The 15,271-nt window shown below is 37.3% G+C and overlaps 1 protein-coding gene and 1 long non-coding RNA gene across 3 annotated transcripts in view; one reads left to right on the top strand and one right to left on the bottom strand.

Annotated features, from left to right (window-relative positions):
* The window catches only part of LOC120528894, a 92,388-nt gene that overhangs the window by 28,281 nt on the left and 48,836 nt on the right, over positions 1-15,271 (top strand). The window lies entirely within an intron of this gene.
* LOC120528861 (protein rapunzel-like) lies at positions 10,986-13,766 on the bottom strand. Its single transcript, XM_039752941.1, has one exon. The coding sequence runs from the start codon at positions 12,289-12,291 to the stop codon at positions 11,458-11,460; it is 834 nt and encodes a 277-aa protein (XP_039608875.1). The 5' UTR covers positions 12,292-13,766; the 3' UTR covers positions 10,986-11,457.

Here is a 15,271-nt window from a genome sequence, read left to right as displayed (position 1 = left end):
GGGTTATTAGAACACTTGGTCCAGCACTCACACGCCTGTTTTCCAGAATCATTTTAGGGGTCAGGAGCAGGGGATGTGAACAGGTGACCTGATTGTTCTTTACCTGTGACACTAATGTGGCCATTTTTTAATTTTTTGATCCAACGCTTTCCTGAGGTTAAACCTTGTTTCCATATTGAGCTGAAAGAATTGGATAACAGCAAGCTTCTCTTCTTTGCTGCTGTTCAGGAGGGTAACATCTTCCGTTTTTAAAACAACAGACTGCTTATAATAAGTTTTAGTTTTGCTCAAATGAAGTTGGATGAACTGTAAGGCAACTTAACTATAAATGAATTTACAGAACTCTTAAGTCATTTTAACTACTGGAGAAATATACATTGAAAGTATCCTACCAGTGATTTATAGCTTTAATGCATCTGTTTCAGTCAGCTTATAACTTAAATGGTAGAGAGAATGGAAAACAGGGCAGATGCCACAGGATCAAAAACTATTTTGTTCAGTTTAGAACTTGGAAAAAGAAAACCGTGTAGAGATCAAAGCCTATTGAGCAAAATCATCTATCATGAAGATAGCTAGCCAATCAAATATGCGTACTGTCATATGTCCTGGAGACGCCACTTGGGTCTGTCTAAAGAACCGTGAGCAGAAACACATAGGAAGCAAAGTCAGAGACCAATACATATAAAAAGAAAAAGAGAGTGACCATTTCATCTAAAAGTCAACAAACATAAGCTGCATCGCATCAATTGCTAAATTAAAAAGCTACCGAGGACAACACATACCCTTGACATTGCTGATTTTCACTAAGCTTTCTTCTAAGACTATTTATATCCAGACCTTGCCATCATTTTTTTTTCTATTCTATTTCTTCTATTACTTCAATAAATATCTTGTTGTTTTCACATGTCTGTACTTTGTCTTTATATCTAGAGTGACTAAAATAATGCACTTAGAGCTTCATATATAAAGTTTGTGTATGCAGAAAATGAGCCTTGAAAAATATGTACACACAAATATCAGGATTTATAAATGAAATCTTGATGGGGGAACATGCGTAATATTTTTATAACAGCTCTGACCCATGTGTATGCAACATTTTGGAGAAACTTGGAAATTACGTCAATTTTGATAAAGTAGGCAAACCAGCTAAGCGATGATTCACACATATGATGAAAGCAAACAAGCTAAGTGATGATTTACAAAATAACTCATATCACTGAGCCGTTATTATAATGTGAGTTGATGTGACAAACATATTACACCTCAAAAGTGATGAATATGGCATATAGGGTGTATTTTAGTTCCCTTTAAGAGGGCCAATGCTGTATATTTGCACTGAAGAACTTTTTGGAGTTTTTTTGTCAATTTATATTGGTTGCCTGTTGTCACTTCTCAGGGACCTTGCCGACAAGTCAAAAATATCTCAGCCAAGCTTCACACATTCATGTCCACTTTGTGGGAACCCATTAACCAACTGGCATGGTATTATATGCAGTTTTTGTATGGTGTGGGTGCACATACAGTACATGAAGCATAACAACATAAAAAGCCAACTTGCAACAGTGTCCAGTTCTCCTAACATAACTGGAGCACTTTACTGTACTCATATTGCAATAAAGGCACCTAACAATAATGAAGATGCTTTTATTAACCTCGAGCAGTGACATTCCCAGATGAAACTGGTAAACATCATATCTCATTGGCCTGGGTCAACCCATGATTCAATTATTTTGAGGCAAAGTAGCTTTGGCAGATGTGATGGTACTGTACAGGATGAAATGCTTGTTTCTAAGGTAACTGGCTGAACCCTCAGTGTTTCATATGACCTGTACTATTCATTGTTACAGCACTCACGTTATTTCATGGGCCAGGTGATAGTGGCTACCTGCTCAGATACTGGCACCTTACCTTACCTTACCTTTCCTGGACCCCCAAAACGCAGAGAAGAGGTACTTTAATGCCATATGTGATCTTGCATTGTCAGTTGCAGAGCATAGCCAGATACTCGTGAATTCAGGTGGTGACATGTAAGGAGCGAGGCTGCTCTGCCAGCCAATGACATTCTGCAGCATCGAGATTGCATATGTATGAGGTTTATTAGCATGCGTCAAATTATGAATGTTTCAGGTCAGTGATTGAGGTGCATTCAGGTATGCAAACTTACAAGGTGATTGTAATATATAACAAGTAAATTGTTTAGAAATGTGTGTGCATCATGTTTGATAAGTTATTTTTTAATGCATTTTCCTGCTCTATTGACATGCACATATTTTCATGTTCAAGTCCACACACAGTTTTATAAGTGGCATTGGAAGCTTTGAAAAAAAGTTTCTTTGATTTTCCAGTTTTGGTGCTACAAGCATGTCCCATAACCTGTAGATCTTAAGATCTAAAAGTTTTAGTTTATCTTTTTGACTTGTTTTTCTCTAGTTCACAGAACTGGATTTGCCAGCAAACACATTGTGCACTCTAGTTTTCTTCTGGCATTGTTTATTTTCTAGATTCATGAGAAATAACCTAAAAATATTAAAATCTGTCACAGCTTTTTTTGCCTCTGCATTTCTACTCACCCACCCATCCATGAATCCATCCATTTTTCACTTTTTTATCCATTTCATGGTTGTTGTGACTTCCATCCTGGTAATAAACGCATAAAGTAATTGAATTATTCAATCACTTATCCTTTCTGTTTTTGAATCTGCCCTCATTTATTGCAGTATCATAGGGAGCTGAAGCCTGTCCCAGATGCCTTGTGCATAACACAGGCACCAGCCAGGCCAGGACACCAGTCCATCCCAAGGCACACTCTCCATTTAAATATGCCTACCTTGGACATCCATGGGATGTTATAGGAAGTGATTTTTTAGTTAAATATCATGGTTATTATACACTCACCTAAAGGATTATTAGGAACACCATACTAATACGGTGTTTGACTCCCTTTCGCCTTCAGAACTGCCTTAATTCTATGTGGCATTGATTCAACAAGGTGCTGAAAGCATTCTTTAGAAATGTTGGCCCTTATTGATAGAATAGCATCTTGCAGTTGATGGAGATATGTGGGATGCACATCCAGGGCACGAAGCTCCCGTTCCACCACATCCCAAAGATGCTCTATTGGGTTGAGATCTGGTGACTGTGGGGGCCATTTTAGTACAGTGAACTCATTGTCATGTTCAAGAAACCAATTTGAAATGATTCTAGCTTTGTGACATGGTGCATTATCCTGCTGGAAGTAGCCATCAGAGGATGGGTACATGGTGGTCATGAAGGGATGGACATGGTCAGAAACAATGCTCAGGTAGCCCGTGGCATTTAAACGATGCCCAATTGGCACTAAGGGGCCTAAAGTGTGCCAAGAAAACATCCCCCACACCGTTACACCACCACCACCAGCCTGCACAGTGGTAACAAGGCATGATGGATCCATGTTCTCATTCTGTTTATGCCAAATTCTGACTCTACTATTTGAATGTCTCAACAGAAATCGAGATTCATCAAACCAGGCAACATTTTTCCAGTCTTCAACTGTCCAATTTTGGTGAGCTTGTGCAAATTGTAGCCTCTTTTTCCTATTTGTAGTGGAGATGAGTTGTACCCGGTGGGGTCTTCTGCTGTTGTAGCCCATCCGCCTCAAGGTTGTGCGTGTTGTGGCTTCACAAATGCTTTGCTGCATACCTCGGTTGTAACGAGTGGTTATTTCAGTCAAAGTTGCTCTTCTATCAGCTTGAATCAGTCGGCCCATTCTCCTCTGACCTCTAGCATCAACAAGGCATTTTCGCCCACAGGACTGCCGCATACTGGATGTTTTTCCCTTTTCACACCATTCTTTGTAAACCCTAGAAATGGTTGTGCGTGAAAATCCCAGTAACTGAGCAGATTGTGAAATACTCAGACCGACCCGTCTGGCACCAACAACCATGCCACTCTCAAAATTGCTTCAATCACCTTTCTTTCCCATTCTGACATTCAGTTTGGAGTTCAGGAGATTGTCTTGACCAGGACCACACCCCTAAATGCATTGAAGCAACTGCCATGTGATTGGTTGATTTGATAATTGCATTAATGAGAAATCGAACAGGTGTTCCTAATAATCCTTTAGGTGAGTGTATCTCTTGTTAAAGAATGGCCTTCTGTGAGTTGTTTCAGCATATAATAAAAATTCTGAAGGAGCTATTTACTTTAAAAAGTAATCTGTCTTATAAGAATGCACAATGGAGATATGAACAATGAGAAAGTATAAAATAACAGAAAGCCCTACTGATGCACGTTCTATAACAACAACAATATTTATTTATATAGCACGTTTTCGCACCAATGATGTTGCTCAAAGTGCTTTACAAGAAGAAGAAAGAAAAAAGAAAAAGTATAAAAATTAGGCAATACAAATTAACAAAGAATAAAGTAAGGTCCGATGGCCAGGGAGGACAGAAAAAACAGAAAAAGAAAAAAAACAAAACTCCACAGGGCTTGAGAAAAAAACAAAATATGCAGGGGTTCCAAGGCTATAGATTTTGCCCTGATTGTCAGATGGAGTGACTTTCTAAAGGTGCTTTTTGGCCTACCACTCTCTTTTTCCTCAGTATCTGAATCTCAGGTCACACTACCTCCTTCCTAATAAATCTTGACTGCAGGCCATGTTACAGTGCTGGGCTCAGCTACTGGCAGAGAGTGGCATAGGTGTAGGCCAAACTAGTTAGTGAGTGAGGTCCTGCTGGTGTCCTTCTTCATTAGGCAGTTTGGTCACAGGTAGACAGGCTGCTGGCATCAGTGAGATGAGGTTAGGATTGTATCTGTGGTTTTATCAAAGGAGCAGTAGTGCAAGAGGCAGTGTGCATCTTGAGAGCTGATCATTATGCTGTGCTGAAAATGCTGTTTGTATTTCTTCAGACAGGGAAAGCATCTTGATTAATGGGATTTAAAACTGTGCAATGGTATGCAAGTTTGTTTTGATTTGAATTCAAAAATGTGCATTTTTCTTCTGTGCATATTATTTTATATATATTATTTTTGAATGTTAAACTTGATTCACATATGTATTTATTTTTTGACCCTTTGTATATCTTCCCTTAACAACCCTGTGGTTAGATTGTGGTTCACACTTTATTATATGAAATTTCTAGCTCTTAGTAGTAAAAAGTACCTGGAATATTAGTCTGTGTTTTGTTTGGTTTGGGTAATTCCCAGACCATATGTTAATGTGGTGGCGTAACTCACAGTACAATTACAGTATATATAGTGTGGGGATTCTGCATGGATATCAGTTTCAGACTTATAAAACTGTACGGCCTTCAAGCCATTGTGCCTTCTGAAAATTGTTACAGCCACCTTGTCCCTAATTATTGATCTCTGTGTAAATGGGAAAGCATTTCAGTAGTTTCCAGAATGCTTGTCCCACCTGTCCCCTGTGGAGACACGTAGTGTACTGAGAGAATAATGCAAAATTCCATTCATGATTTGTGAGTTTTTCATTTGTGCTGCATACAGTTTCTCTGTACCCTCCTGCAATGCACAAATAATGAAATTATTCATAAGCCTCTGAGGACAAACAGGTTGCGGTACTCTTTCTAGGTGTTTTCTGTGTGGAGGTATGCAATCCTTTTTTGGTAAATGTATTCATTTATTACAATATAAAGGCTTGTGGCAATGTCTAAGCATTTATATAAATATGTCTCCTATCTGTAAGATCCACTGATAAACTAGCAGCTGTGCTAGGGCATTTTATAACCTTACCTCTGTTAACAATATGATTGACTTCTGCAAGCCTGAATTGGATCTAGAAGATGATAATGTGGAAAATACATCTTATATTGTACATGCATTGACAATAATGAGGCAAAATTCTCTTATATCCTGAACCAATAATTTTTAATCAGTCATTGAACTTGGGTATTTTCTATTGCAATCATGATGCCATCACCCCTAAATGGTTAATTATTGCACTTTAACTACAGATTAGATCATTCACATATGCCGATAAATGTGTTTGATAAAACCAGGTCAGATGCACCCATGTAAGTTCCCCACTTCAATCTTGATTATTCTATACTGATTAATAAGTGGGATTTCAAAGGATGAGGAGGGGGCAGTGTTTAGTGGTCTTGTGAAATGAAGCCTCTGGCAGCTCACAATTTACCAGTCATTTCATATATATACTAGGGGGCTCCGCCCCCTGCTCACTTCGCTCACCCAACCCCGGGTTTGGTTTACCGGATTTACAACTTAAAGAGATTGTTATTTTCATGGGAATTGTTACATATGCATTATTTTCACTTTTACTTTAAAGCTTTTGTAAAAACAATACTTGTCCTTTATTTCCAGCCCCGGGCGTGGTTAAATCTTTCTCACAGGACGTATAACGCTGCTCGCGTTGTGAATTAGCTGAATGCATGCTAAGGAGATGCCGTCGGATCATCTGCTGTCTTTCTGCTGCTGCTGCTGGCAAGCTGTGTTCTATTTGTTGCGCTGCGCGTCAATCATTTAAAAGCCTGTACAGCTGCTGTCCTTTTGCCACTTGCGTTGTTGGGTCTTAACACACGCTAAGGAGAAGCAGTCAGATCATCTGCTGGCTTGCTGCTGCTGGCAAGCTGCGTGTTCTGCTTGTTGCTTGTCGTTGTTTTAAGAGCTGGGAGCACATGAAGCATGTCTACCAAAAGCATTCCAACAACTGCCTTGTCTCACGTGACGTTAAAGTGTCTCTTGCAGGATGTCAAATTGTCTTCCAAGAAGATCACGTGTCATCTCCCTAGTCATCCTTCCAAGATTTTTTTTTATAATAGAGAGATATGAAGATTGCAGTGCAGTTTATTGTGTAGCATCAGTCCTATCTAAAACAGGAATGTTAAATGGTGCAGTTGTATTGATTGTTAATTTTAGCTGGCTCAGAAAAAGCCTTGTTAAAAGCAAAAGGACATTCCGTCACAACACACAGCATAAGCATATCTATGACCTCTAACTGTAATTTCTTTTTCAATAATATGCAATCAAAATTATTTTTAATAGATTTTTAATAACATTTTAGCTCTTACAATCGCAAGGATCCATTGCTATCTAATAGTTTTGATAGAACAGTAAACAAGGACAACATTCTATTCTAAACAAGATACAATAAGCTGATTATAGATATCACAGAATTAAACATTTATACAATTATATAAGTAAAAATACTGGCATATTGAATAATGCAGCTATATCTATACAAAGGTCAAAGAGATGATCTATAAGCTGTGTAAATACATATATCTGTTTCAATATGTTTAAATACTAATTGTTTAAGTTTATTATAATTCTTCTATACCACATTTGGATGAAATTTCCTGATTTTGTAAAGACAAGCAATTGCAATACAAAAAACTAGCAAAGTATGTTTGGTCATTGCATGACATTTGCTTCAGTTTCAGATGTCGTTGACTTTAGCTTATAATTAATCAATTAAAACTGATCATTGAAGTAATTAACAAACATTTCTGAAAGCCTCAAACAATATGACATTTGCCGAATATGGAATGTAGCTTAATACTGAAGGCTAATTCAAATATGGAAAACGTGTAGTAAGAAGCAGGTCTTTAAAGGTTAACAGTTATTTCTGTACTGTATATTTACTTTGAAAGAAGTTTCAGTTTTAATGCTTACAGAAACCTGGGCAGTGACCTAATGTCTGAAATAAACTGACAAAACAGGCCCATGTTAGGAGAGGTAGGACATGTTACAGCTAGGTAGAGGTTAAAGGTAAAATTGCTATAAAGTGCAGCACCATTCCTATATAAAACATCACTTTAAAGCAAGACACTCAACAAAATGATTATGTTAACAGCCAAGACTTTATTTTTGAGGAGATAGTTTAGTTTGGTTTGGGGCTCAGTTGTGCTATATGTAGTGCCACTTTCACCTTCAGCTCCACAGGCTTGCATGTTCTCCAAAGACTGCTTTGTGCATTTCAGGGTCTTTCTGCTTCCAGAATATGAAAGGGGCCAAACATTGTCCAAATGTGAGTAAGCATGAGGGTGTGTGTGTGTTTCCTGTGAGAGACTGCCACCTTCACCCAGGGCTTCTTTCTGCCATTCCAAAAATACTCTTGGAATAGAGTCCAACTCCAGAGTTATGGACTGAACTAAATAGAAAATGTAAAAAATGACTATTGCCTTACATTGTAAAAAACAATTTTGCATTTAACGACAATCTATCACTTAATCCATTTCAGGGTCACAGAGGGCCTATCATTGCAACACTGGCAGCAAGGCAGGAAACAGCTCTGGACAGGGGACCACCCTATCACAGGGCCCACTCACATACCCACAGTTAAAAATCACCAGGTATCCAAACTCTAACATCTTTGGGGATGTGGGAGGAAACCCACATAGACACAAGAACATGCACATTCTACATGGACAACAACTACAGCAGGTATGGGATTTAAACACAGGATGCTGGAGCCATGATAGATGTTATTTTCTTATTCATAAAAGGCACAAAAAAATATTATTAGACAATGAGAGGAGAAAGACAGTGTGGTGGCTATGGCACTGGCCTTTGAACACTTGGGTCGCTGGGTTTATGTCTTGTTTGACTTTGGTCTGATTTTGACCAGGTCATGTAACTCTCCTTTGTTTCAAGTAAAAAAAAAATTATAAATATCTATAGCCAATTTAATGTAGTCTATTTAAGACAAAATACCTTGAATATGGTAAAAGTGCTCTATTCGTAAAATGTATGATTAATATACAGATTTGTGAACTGTAGATATGAATGCACTCAGTGATACGGATAGCAGCAATAGAAAGGGTGTAATAGGCAGTATAATTGAAATGTAAAATTATTAAGATATTCAAAAGTTTGTTTCTATTAAAACTTTCTGCACAGCAATGCAGGCATTACACTGCTGTCATCCTAAATTTCAATTCTCAGAATCACTTAATCACAGTAGTATCAGTTTTCCTTTGTTAATAAATATATTTATTTTTATATTGACATACGAAAAAAATGAAATAGTAATAAATGGTTATAAAAAATAAATAAATAAAATTAATAAGCTCATGTGAAAACTTGGAGGAACATTGGAAGCACCAGTTTTTGTTTTAGCTTGACTTATGTACATGTTTCCTGTGCTTTGTTAGGCATATTTTTATTAACAATGAAGTTGAACAAACTGAGGAAATAAAACATCACGTGGCTAATCACTGTACAGACTGGCGCTCAAATATCTGCAGTTACTGCTGTGTGCAAAGTCCACAAAATGAAGAGTCATTGTGCAGAGTGATTTAAAGGATAATCATATTTTCTATAATAAGTGCATGCTTTTTTGAAATTAAATAAAAGCATACATGCATGTTACACAGCGAAGCTGCAAAAGTGTGTTTTTTTTTCCCGTTGCAAAGGAATAGGCCACTAATCCATAGAAAAGGAAGAAGAGAATTCACAATTAAAGTAAAACATCAAGATGGAGAAAAGCCTGATACCATCGCTGTAAAGTAAAGCCTGGACTTCTCACCAGACAGAGGAGCATTTGATTACAATAACTGCACACACCTTATGAACGCACATTTGAATTGAAATATTATTAAGCCCACTGTATTGCTGTGGAAATTTGCCTTAATGTAGCTGCTTTATAGCCCCCCACATGTACAGCCTTATCTGCACATGGACAGCAGCTTTAAGCAAAGAGACTAAACTAGCTTAGCACAGGCAGACCAAAGAGTTAAGCTACACTTGTGCCAATTGCCAAAGCCTGTGCCCGTTCGCTCACTGCTACTTTTTATTGGAGGCATCTGCTTTCAGCTGCTAAACCCCATGGGAATATGGCAGTCATCCACACCAGGCGTTCTCATCAGTATACCTTGAATATATTATCATGGAAATTCCAATGATCATCATTTTGGTTCACCTTCACTGTAGTTTCCGTTAACTGCATTATTTATATGAGTGTTATGTATATTTACTTCATACACTGCAGAAAATTAAATCTAAGCAAGTGAAAAGTACTTATGACATTAAATCTTGTTTTCCTTATTGTAAGAATTATTGACTTACTTACCAAAAAATGTATAGTTATTTAGTTTACCTTTGTTAAGTAGATTTTGCTTACCCCATTGGCAGATTTTTATTTGCTAAATAAAAGCAAAACAACTCCTATTTAAAGTTTTTTGTCTACTTTTTGCATTTGCAATTTTTGCAGTGTAGATAGAGCCCAGTGTGTACAGCCTTACCTGCATGTTGTCAGCTACCTCAAACAAAGAGACTTACTAGCTCTGCACAAGCAGCCCAAATGGTTGTCTTCAGACATACAGTAAGTTACAGTTGTGGTAATCACCAAAGCTGGTGCCCACTCACCATGTGCTTTCTACTGAAGACGTCTCTTCACAGCTGCCAACACCTGCTTGAATATGACAATCACCTACACCTAGTGCTCTTAAAAATATACCTTGACCCAATCAAACAGTATAAAATCAATGTGATAAATCAGTAAAACCAATGGTTGAAAAAGTAGGAAATATATTTGAAAAGAGTTTTAAAATGTTAGGAAATGTATCTGAAAAAGCGCATTATTACAAATACTTATGTAGAAAATACAGGTAATGAAAGATGAGTCGTTTTCAAGTCTGGGTGCAGAACAGCTCTGGATTTTCTTCAGTCCACAGAAGTACTGTCAGCTTATTTGGGTTCTTCTTTCTCTTGTTGTTGCCTTCTCTGCTCTCCTTCCTCTGCTCTTCTTTCTATGTCTAGCATGCATCCCAAACTTAAAGGTCTCACTTCACAAAGAATGACTACAAGAATAATTGATAAGTGTTTGTCTTCCATAGGCTAATTTTTCATTCTGATCTTTATTACCCCAAGCCTAACAAATTAAAGAAAGTATTTGTAAGAATCTGTTTCTTTAGGATGCTAAATTATACAATGTACAAGTCAGCAAAACACAGAGTTTAAAATCAATCTACAGCAGTCATTTTTAAAAGATACACAAGAGTTTATTTGAAAGGGGATTTAGAGTCCAAAGTTTAAAAGTTTAAGTAGGTTCTGTTAAAGTAAAGAAAAATGTCCAGATTTTTTAATTGTCGGTAGGTTAATCAGTATTAGCTCACAAAGTCCAAATTATGACTTGCTTGCAGTCCAAGTTCCTATTTGATATATTGTTTAATTCATAGTCCAATATTGTGAGTATGAACATTTTATTCTTCATATGGTATATTTCAACGGCCATACACCCACAACATGACTTCTTATGTCTTTGTGAATTATATTCATTCAGATAAAGAGAATAGAGTGATTATTTGTTTATGTAGTCATATTCTTTTCTTATCAGCCAAGTAAATTTTTTTGCCATTTGTTAATCAAAGTCTTTTCTGCATAACACACTGTAAGCATTCATTTAGAGATGACAAGCAGTAGATTTTGTTTTCTTCATTTCTCAAAGACAGTTTGCTTATTTGCAACATGTCTCTTTTGGTCTAACAATACTTTTGCTTAATGGCAGGCATTTAACACAATTTGCATTTTCTGCTGTACCTCTTCCATTTTCTTTCCCCAGTCTTCTCGGATCTTATCCTCATCATCTTCAATTATAGCCGTATAACCCATCAGGGCAACAAGACCAATGCAGAATAAGTATGTCAATCGTGTGCACAGAGGCTCCATAATCTGACGATCTCCATTTGAGAATTTCATGTACCCTTCCAGAATCGGTTTGCTGAACAATCTGGTTTCTGCCATCACTCCACTATAGAGTGTATGTAGATTCTGATCTCCATCATCATTTGCAAAGCTTTCCTGAAATTTATTTTTTTTCTGCTCTTTCTGCTCAGGTTTAGCCTCCACAATTTCCATGAACTTCCGAAATTGATTTTTGATGTTCTCCTCTATTTTTGAATATTGACCATCCAGAGTTTCTTTCTGGATCTGCATTAATGTTTTTTTATTTTGCTGGGAAATTTTATCTAACCCAGAGTGAACACTCTGAAATTCTCTCTTTAGAGTGTTCATGTCCTCATCATCTATGTTGTTGAGAACAAGTCTAATTATGGATCCTGCTAAACCAAATATTGGATTAACTACAGCAGCAGCTGAAGATATAGCAGCCACACATTCCAGTGCCTGTTTCAAGCCTTTTTTTATTTTCTCCCGGTCTTCTGAAATATCAGCCATGATTTCTAGTGAAAGAATTCTCTCAGACGTGAGATGATGAACTTTTGTAAGTGCAAGTGGAGAATATAAAGTTGTCCAGAGATCAATAAAAGTTAAATATTGACAGTTAGTTAATAAGTAATATAACTTTAATAAACCGGAATACAACAACGTCATATTCTGTATGTGTCTCAACTATACAACTGTGAATCAGACAATGATTGACGTGACAATTAAGGACTGACATATTTGCAAATGAATGAACAGATGTAACAAAGCAAATCTTTTTCTACTACATCAGTAACAGAGTGCAGTAAGCTCAACATTACATAGTTGGTAAAACTAATATAACATTTAATAATTAATCTGACATAAGGTTTTCAAACCAGCCTAGTCCAATTTAGGGTCATGAAGGGTCTGAAACCTATTCTGGCAGCATTGGGCACAACCTATGAACAAACCCTTGACACACTCACGTAAGATCAAAAGTGACTTACCAATTAATCAAATGTAAGCAAACTTTGACCAGTGGAAGAAAAACTGAAGTATGGAGGGGAAAAGCAGAATAGACATGGTGAGAGCATGGCCATGCTCCACACTGGCAGGGACTGGAAATGGGATTCAAACCCATGACTAGGGATTAGTGAGGAAGCAGTACTAACCTCTATGCCATCATGTCTCCCTAACATTTTAACAATCCAGATGACTAATTCACCCATTTTTGTGTGCTACTGATTAATATGAATAAGATTTATTCATTTAAACTGAAGAAATACCTAATATGATTTAAATAAAGATATTAATAATGGACTTGACGTGACTGCAACCTTCCATTGCTACTGCAATACTCATGGAAGAAAAAAAAAATACAGTTCTAGTATCAGGAAGTAATCCAAATTATCCCTTTCTGGATATTAGGCATGAGTAGAGTATTCTTTCTCCAGGAAGGCTAAGGAGTGTCATCAATTTGTTCAAAACACTTTCTTGTTTTCCTTTAAAAACTGTGGAGCACTGCCCCATTCTTGTAATCCTGAGACACTGTCTTTTGTCATGGGTAGACTGGCATCCTGGCTGGGATGGACATCATTTCCTTACCTGGATGGGAGGCTGTTATAATGGATGGTGATGAAAATAGGCATTGCATTCCCTGGCTCAGCCAATAATTTGAATGGCAACTATCTGACTTGTCACATCATTGTCATCATGTCCATGCTCTGTCACATTTAGGGACCACACTGTTCCCGAATCTTCTGGGCCAGGGCACAGTACAGTTGGCCCAGATGGAGTGATCACACTAGTTAAACAAACAAGACAAACAAGAAATGACGCCAAACATGCTCAGGCGCAGAACAAATTGCTAGTGTGAGTACACCCTTCAGGATGAAATAGACAGTGCTTTTGGAGATGTGGAAGAAAAAGAAATGGAATAAAAGAGAAAGAAATAATAGTGAGACTGGAGTGTTAAGAGCTTCTAGGTTCTACCTGTATCTAAATTAAAAATGTCTTGCTTGCACCCAGAATTGTCATTGCAGGAACTGTGTCTTGAGTTTGGGGCCCAGTAATGTCTTCCTAATGGCCACATCTCTCTATTATAAAAAAAAATCCTGGAGAGAAACAGTAGGGCGACGATACGTGATCTGCACGTTAAGATCACAGAAGACACTTAAAAGAAATTGGCCACAGAGCGTCTCGCGGGGACCCTAAACATGAGACTTTGTGCCAAGAGATTGACCCAGGACCGTCTTGCAATGACGTAGAACATGAGATTCTTGCAAGACACATCCTACTTACAAATAAATAAGAGCAAGGGCAGCCAGCAACACACTCAGTCCTGTTTTGGGTTTCAGCACACGCAGATCCAGGGCTCTCAGCGCATGTAAAGCGTATAAGGACAATACGTTATGAATGAAACGTAGATGACTAAGCAAAGAAGAAAGCGGCGCGGAGAAAAGAGACGCAAAATCGTTGGAGACAAAAAAGAAAAAGAATAATCTAGGTGCAAATTGAGAAAATAAGGAAAATAATTATCAGCCCGGAACAAGTGGAATTGAAAAAAAGCACGTCCAATCTGGACGTTGACATGATACACATGCAGAGCCGGTTAGAGATTATAAAATCAGTGGAATTCAAAAGGCTCAAAAAAAAAAAAAAAAAAATAGCTAGCGAGATACACATGTGGAGAAAGTTAAACAAAGTAGGAAAATCAGAAAGTATATAAAAAAAAAAGAAAGTAAAAATCGCAGGAGCGCAAACAAACGGAAATTATTACTCAAAAAAGGGAAACAATCACCACAGAACAGGTGTCATTAAAAAAAATGCAGGATAAAGCAAAGTATGAAATAAAAGACAGAGTAGAAAACAAAGTAAAACGTCGCAAAAAGGTTAACAAACAAGGGAGCCAAACACATGCAGAGCAGGTCATAGAATTTGAAAGTAGAAAAAAGTGTCAAAACAAAGAAAGTAAACATCGCATTAGCGGAAAGAAAGAGAAATTATTACTCGGTGAAATAACGAAAAGGCAAATAGAGATTGAATATATGGACATAGGTGATATGTCAGAAGTATGTAAATATTGTAAGGCTTTGAAGTTTAAGCCAAGATGAATTTCAAAAACGGAGTTTACCTCACATGCATTTATTGGTTACTTTGCAAAAAAAAAAAAAGATTAACTGATGATGATGTAGGTCGTTTTGTCTGTGCTGAAATTCCAAACAGAGAAAGCTATCCTGAATTACGGTACAAAGCCATTAAACACATGTCTCACTGATCTTATTAAAAAGATACAGCACGTTGGGACTCAAAAGATTCCAAATATTGTTTTTACAGAAGTTCTGAAATAAAAGCGAAACTAATGAAATAGCAACGATTCAAAGAAAAAAAAAATCTTTAAAGTGTATCAACAAAAACGGGGGTTGGCGAGTGAAGCGAGGAGGGGGTGAAGCCCCCAAATCCTGTTTAATTTCCATCCTGATGTTCACCTGGTCACAAGGTAGAGTGAGACTTCTTGTACGTGCACAAGCTGTCTTGTTCCAATGTTATTTTCTATCAGCTGTGCTATTTGGAGGGCAAGTGAATATGCAGTATTATACTGTCGGTGTACATTCAGTATATCTTGTCACTGTAAGTAGTCTGCACTGTTCAAACATACATGTTACCT

This window comes from Polypterus senegalus, chromosome 1 (genome assembly GCF_016835505.1).
Source record: "Polypterus senegalus isolate Bchr_013 chromosome 1, ASM1683550v1, whole genome shotgun sequence".
Classification (NCBI taxonomy): Eukaryota; Metazoa; Chordata; class Cladistia; order Polypteriformes; family Polypteridae; genus Polypterus; species Polypterus senegalus.
The sequence above is the reverse complement of the archived record's forward strand: the minus strand, read 5'-3'. Positions and strand labels throughout refer to the sequence as shown.

What these genes read in the sequence shown, in the direction of transcription:
- LOC120528861 (XM_039752941.1), bottom strand. Translation starts at nt 12,291, where the DNA reads ATGACGTTGTTGTATTCCGGTTTATTAAAGTTATATTACTTATTAACT.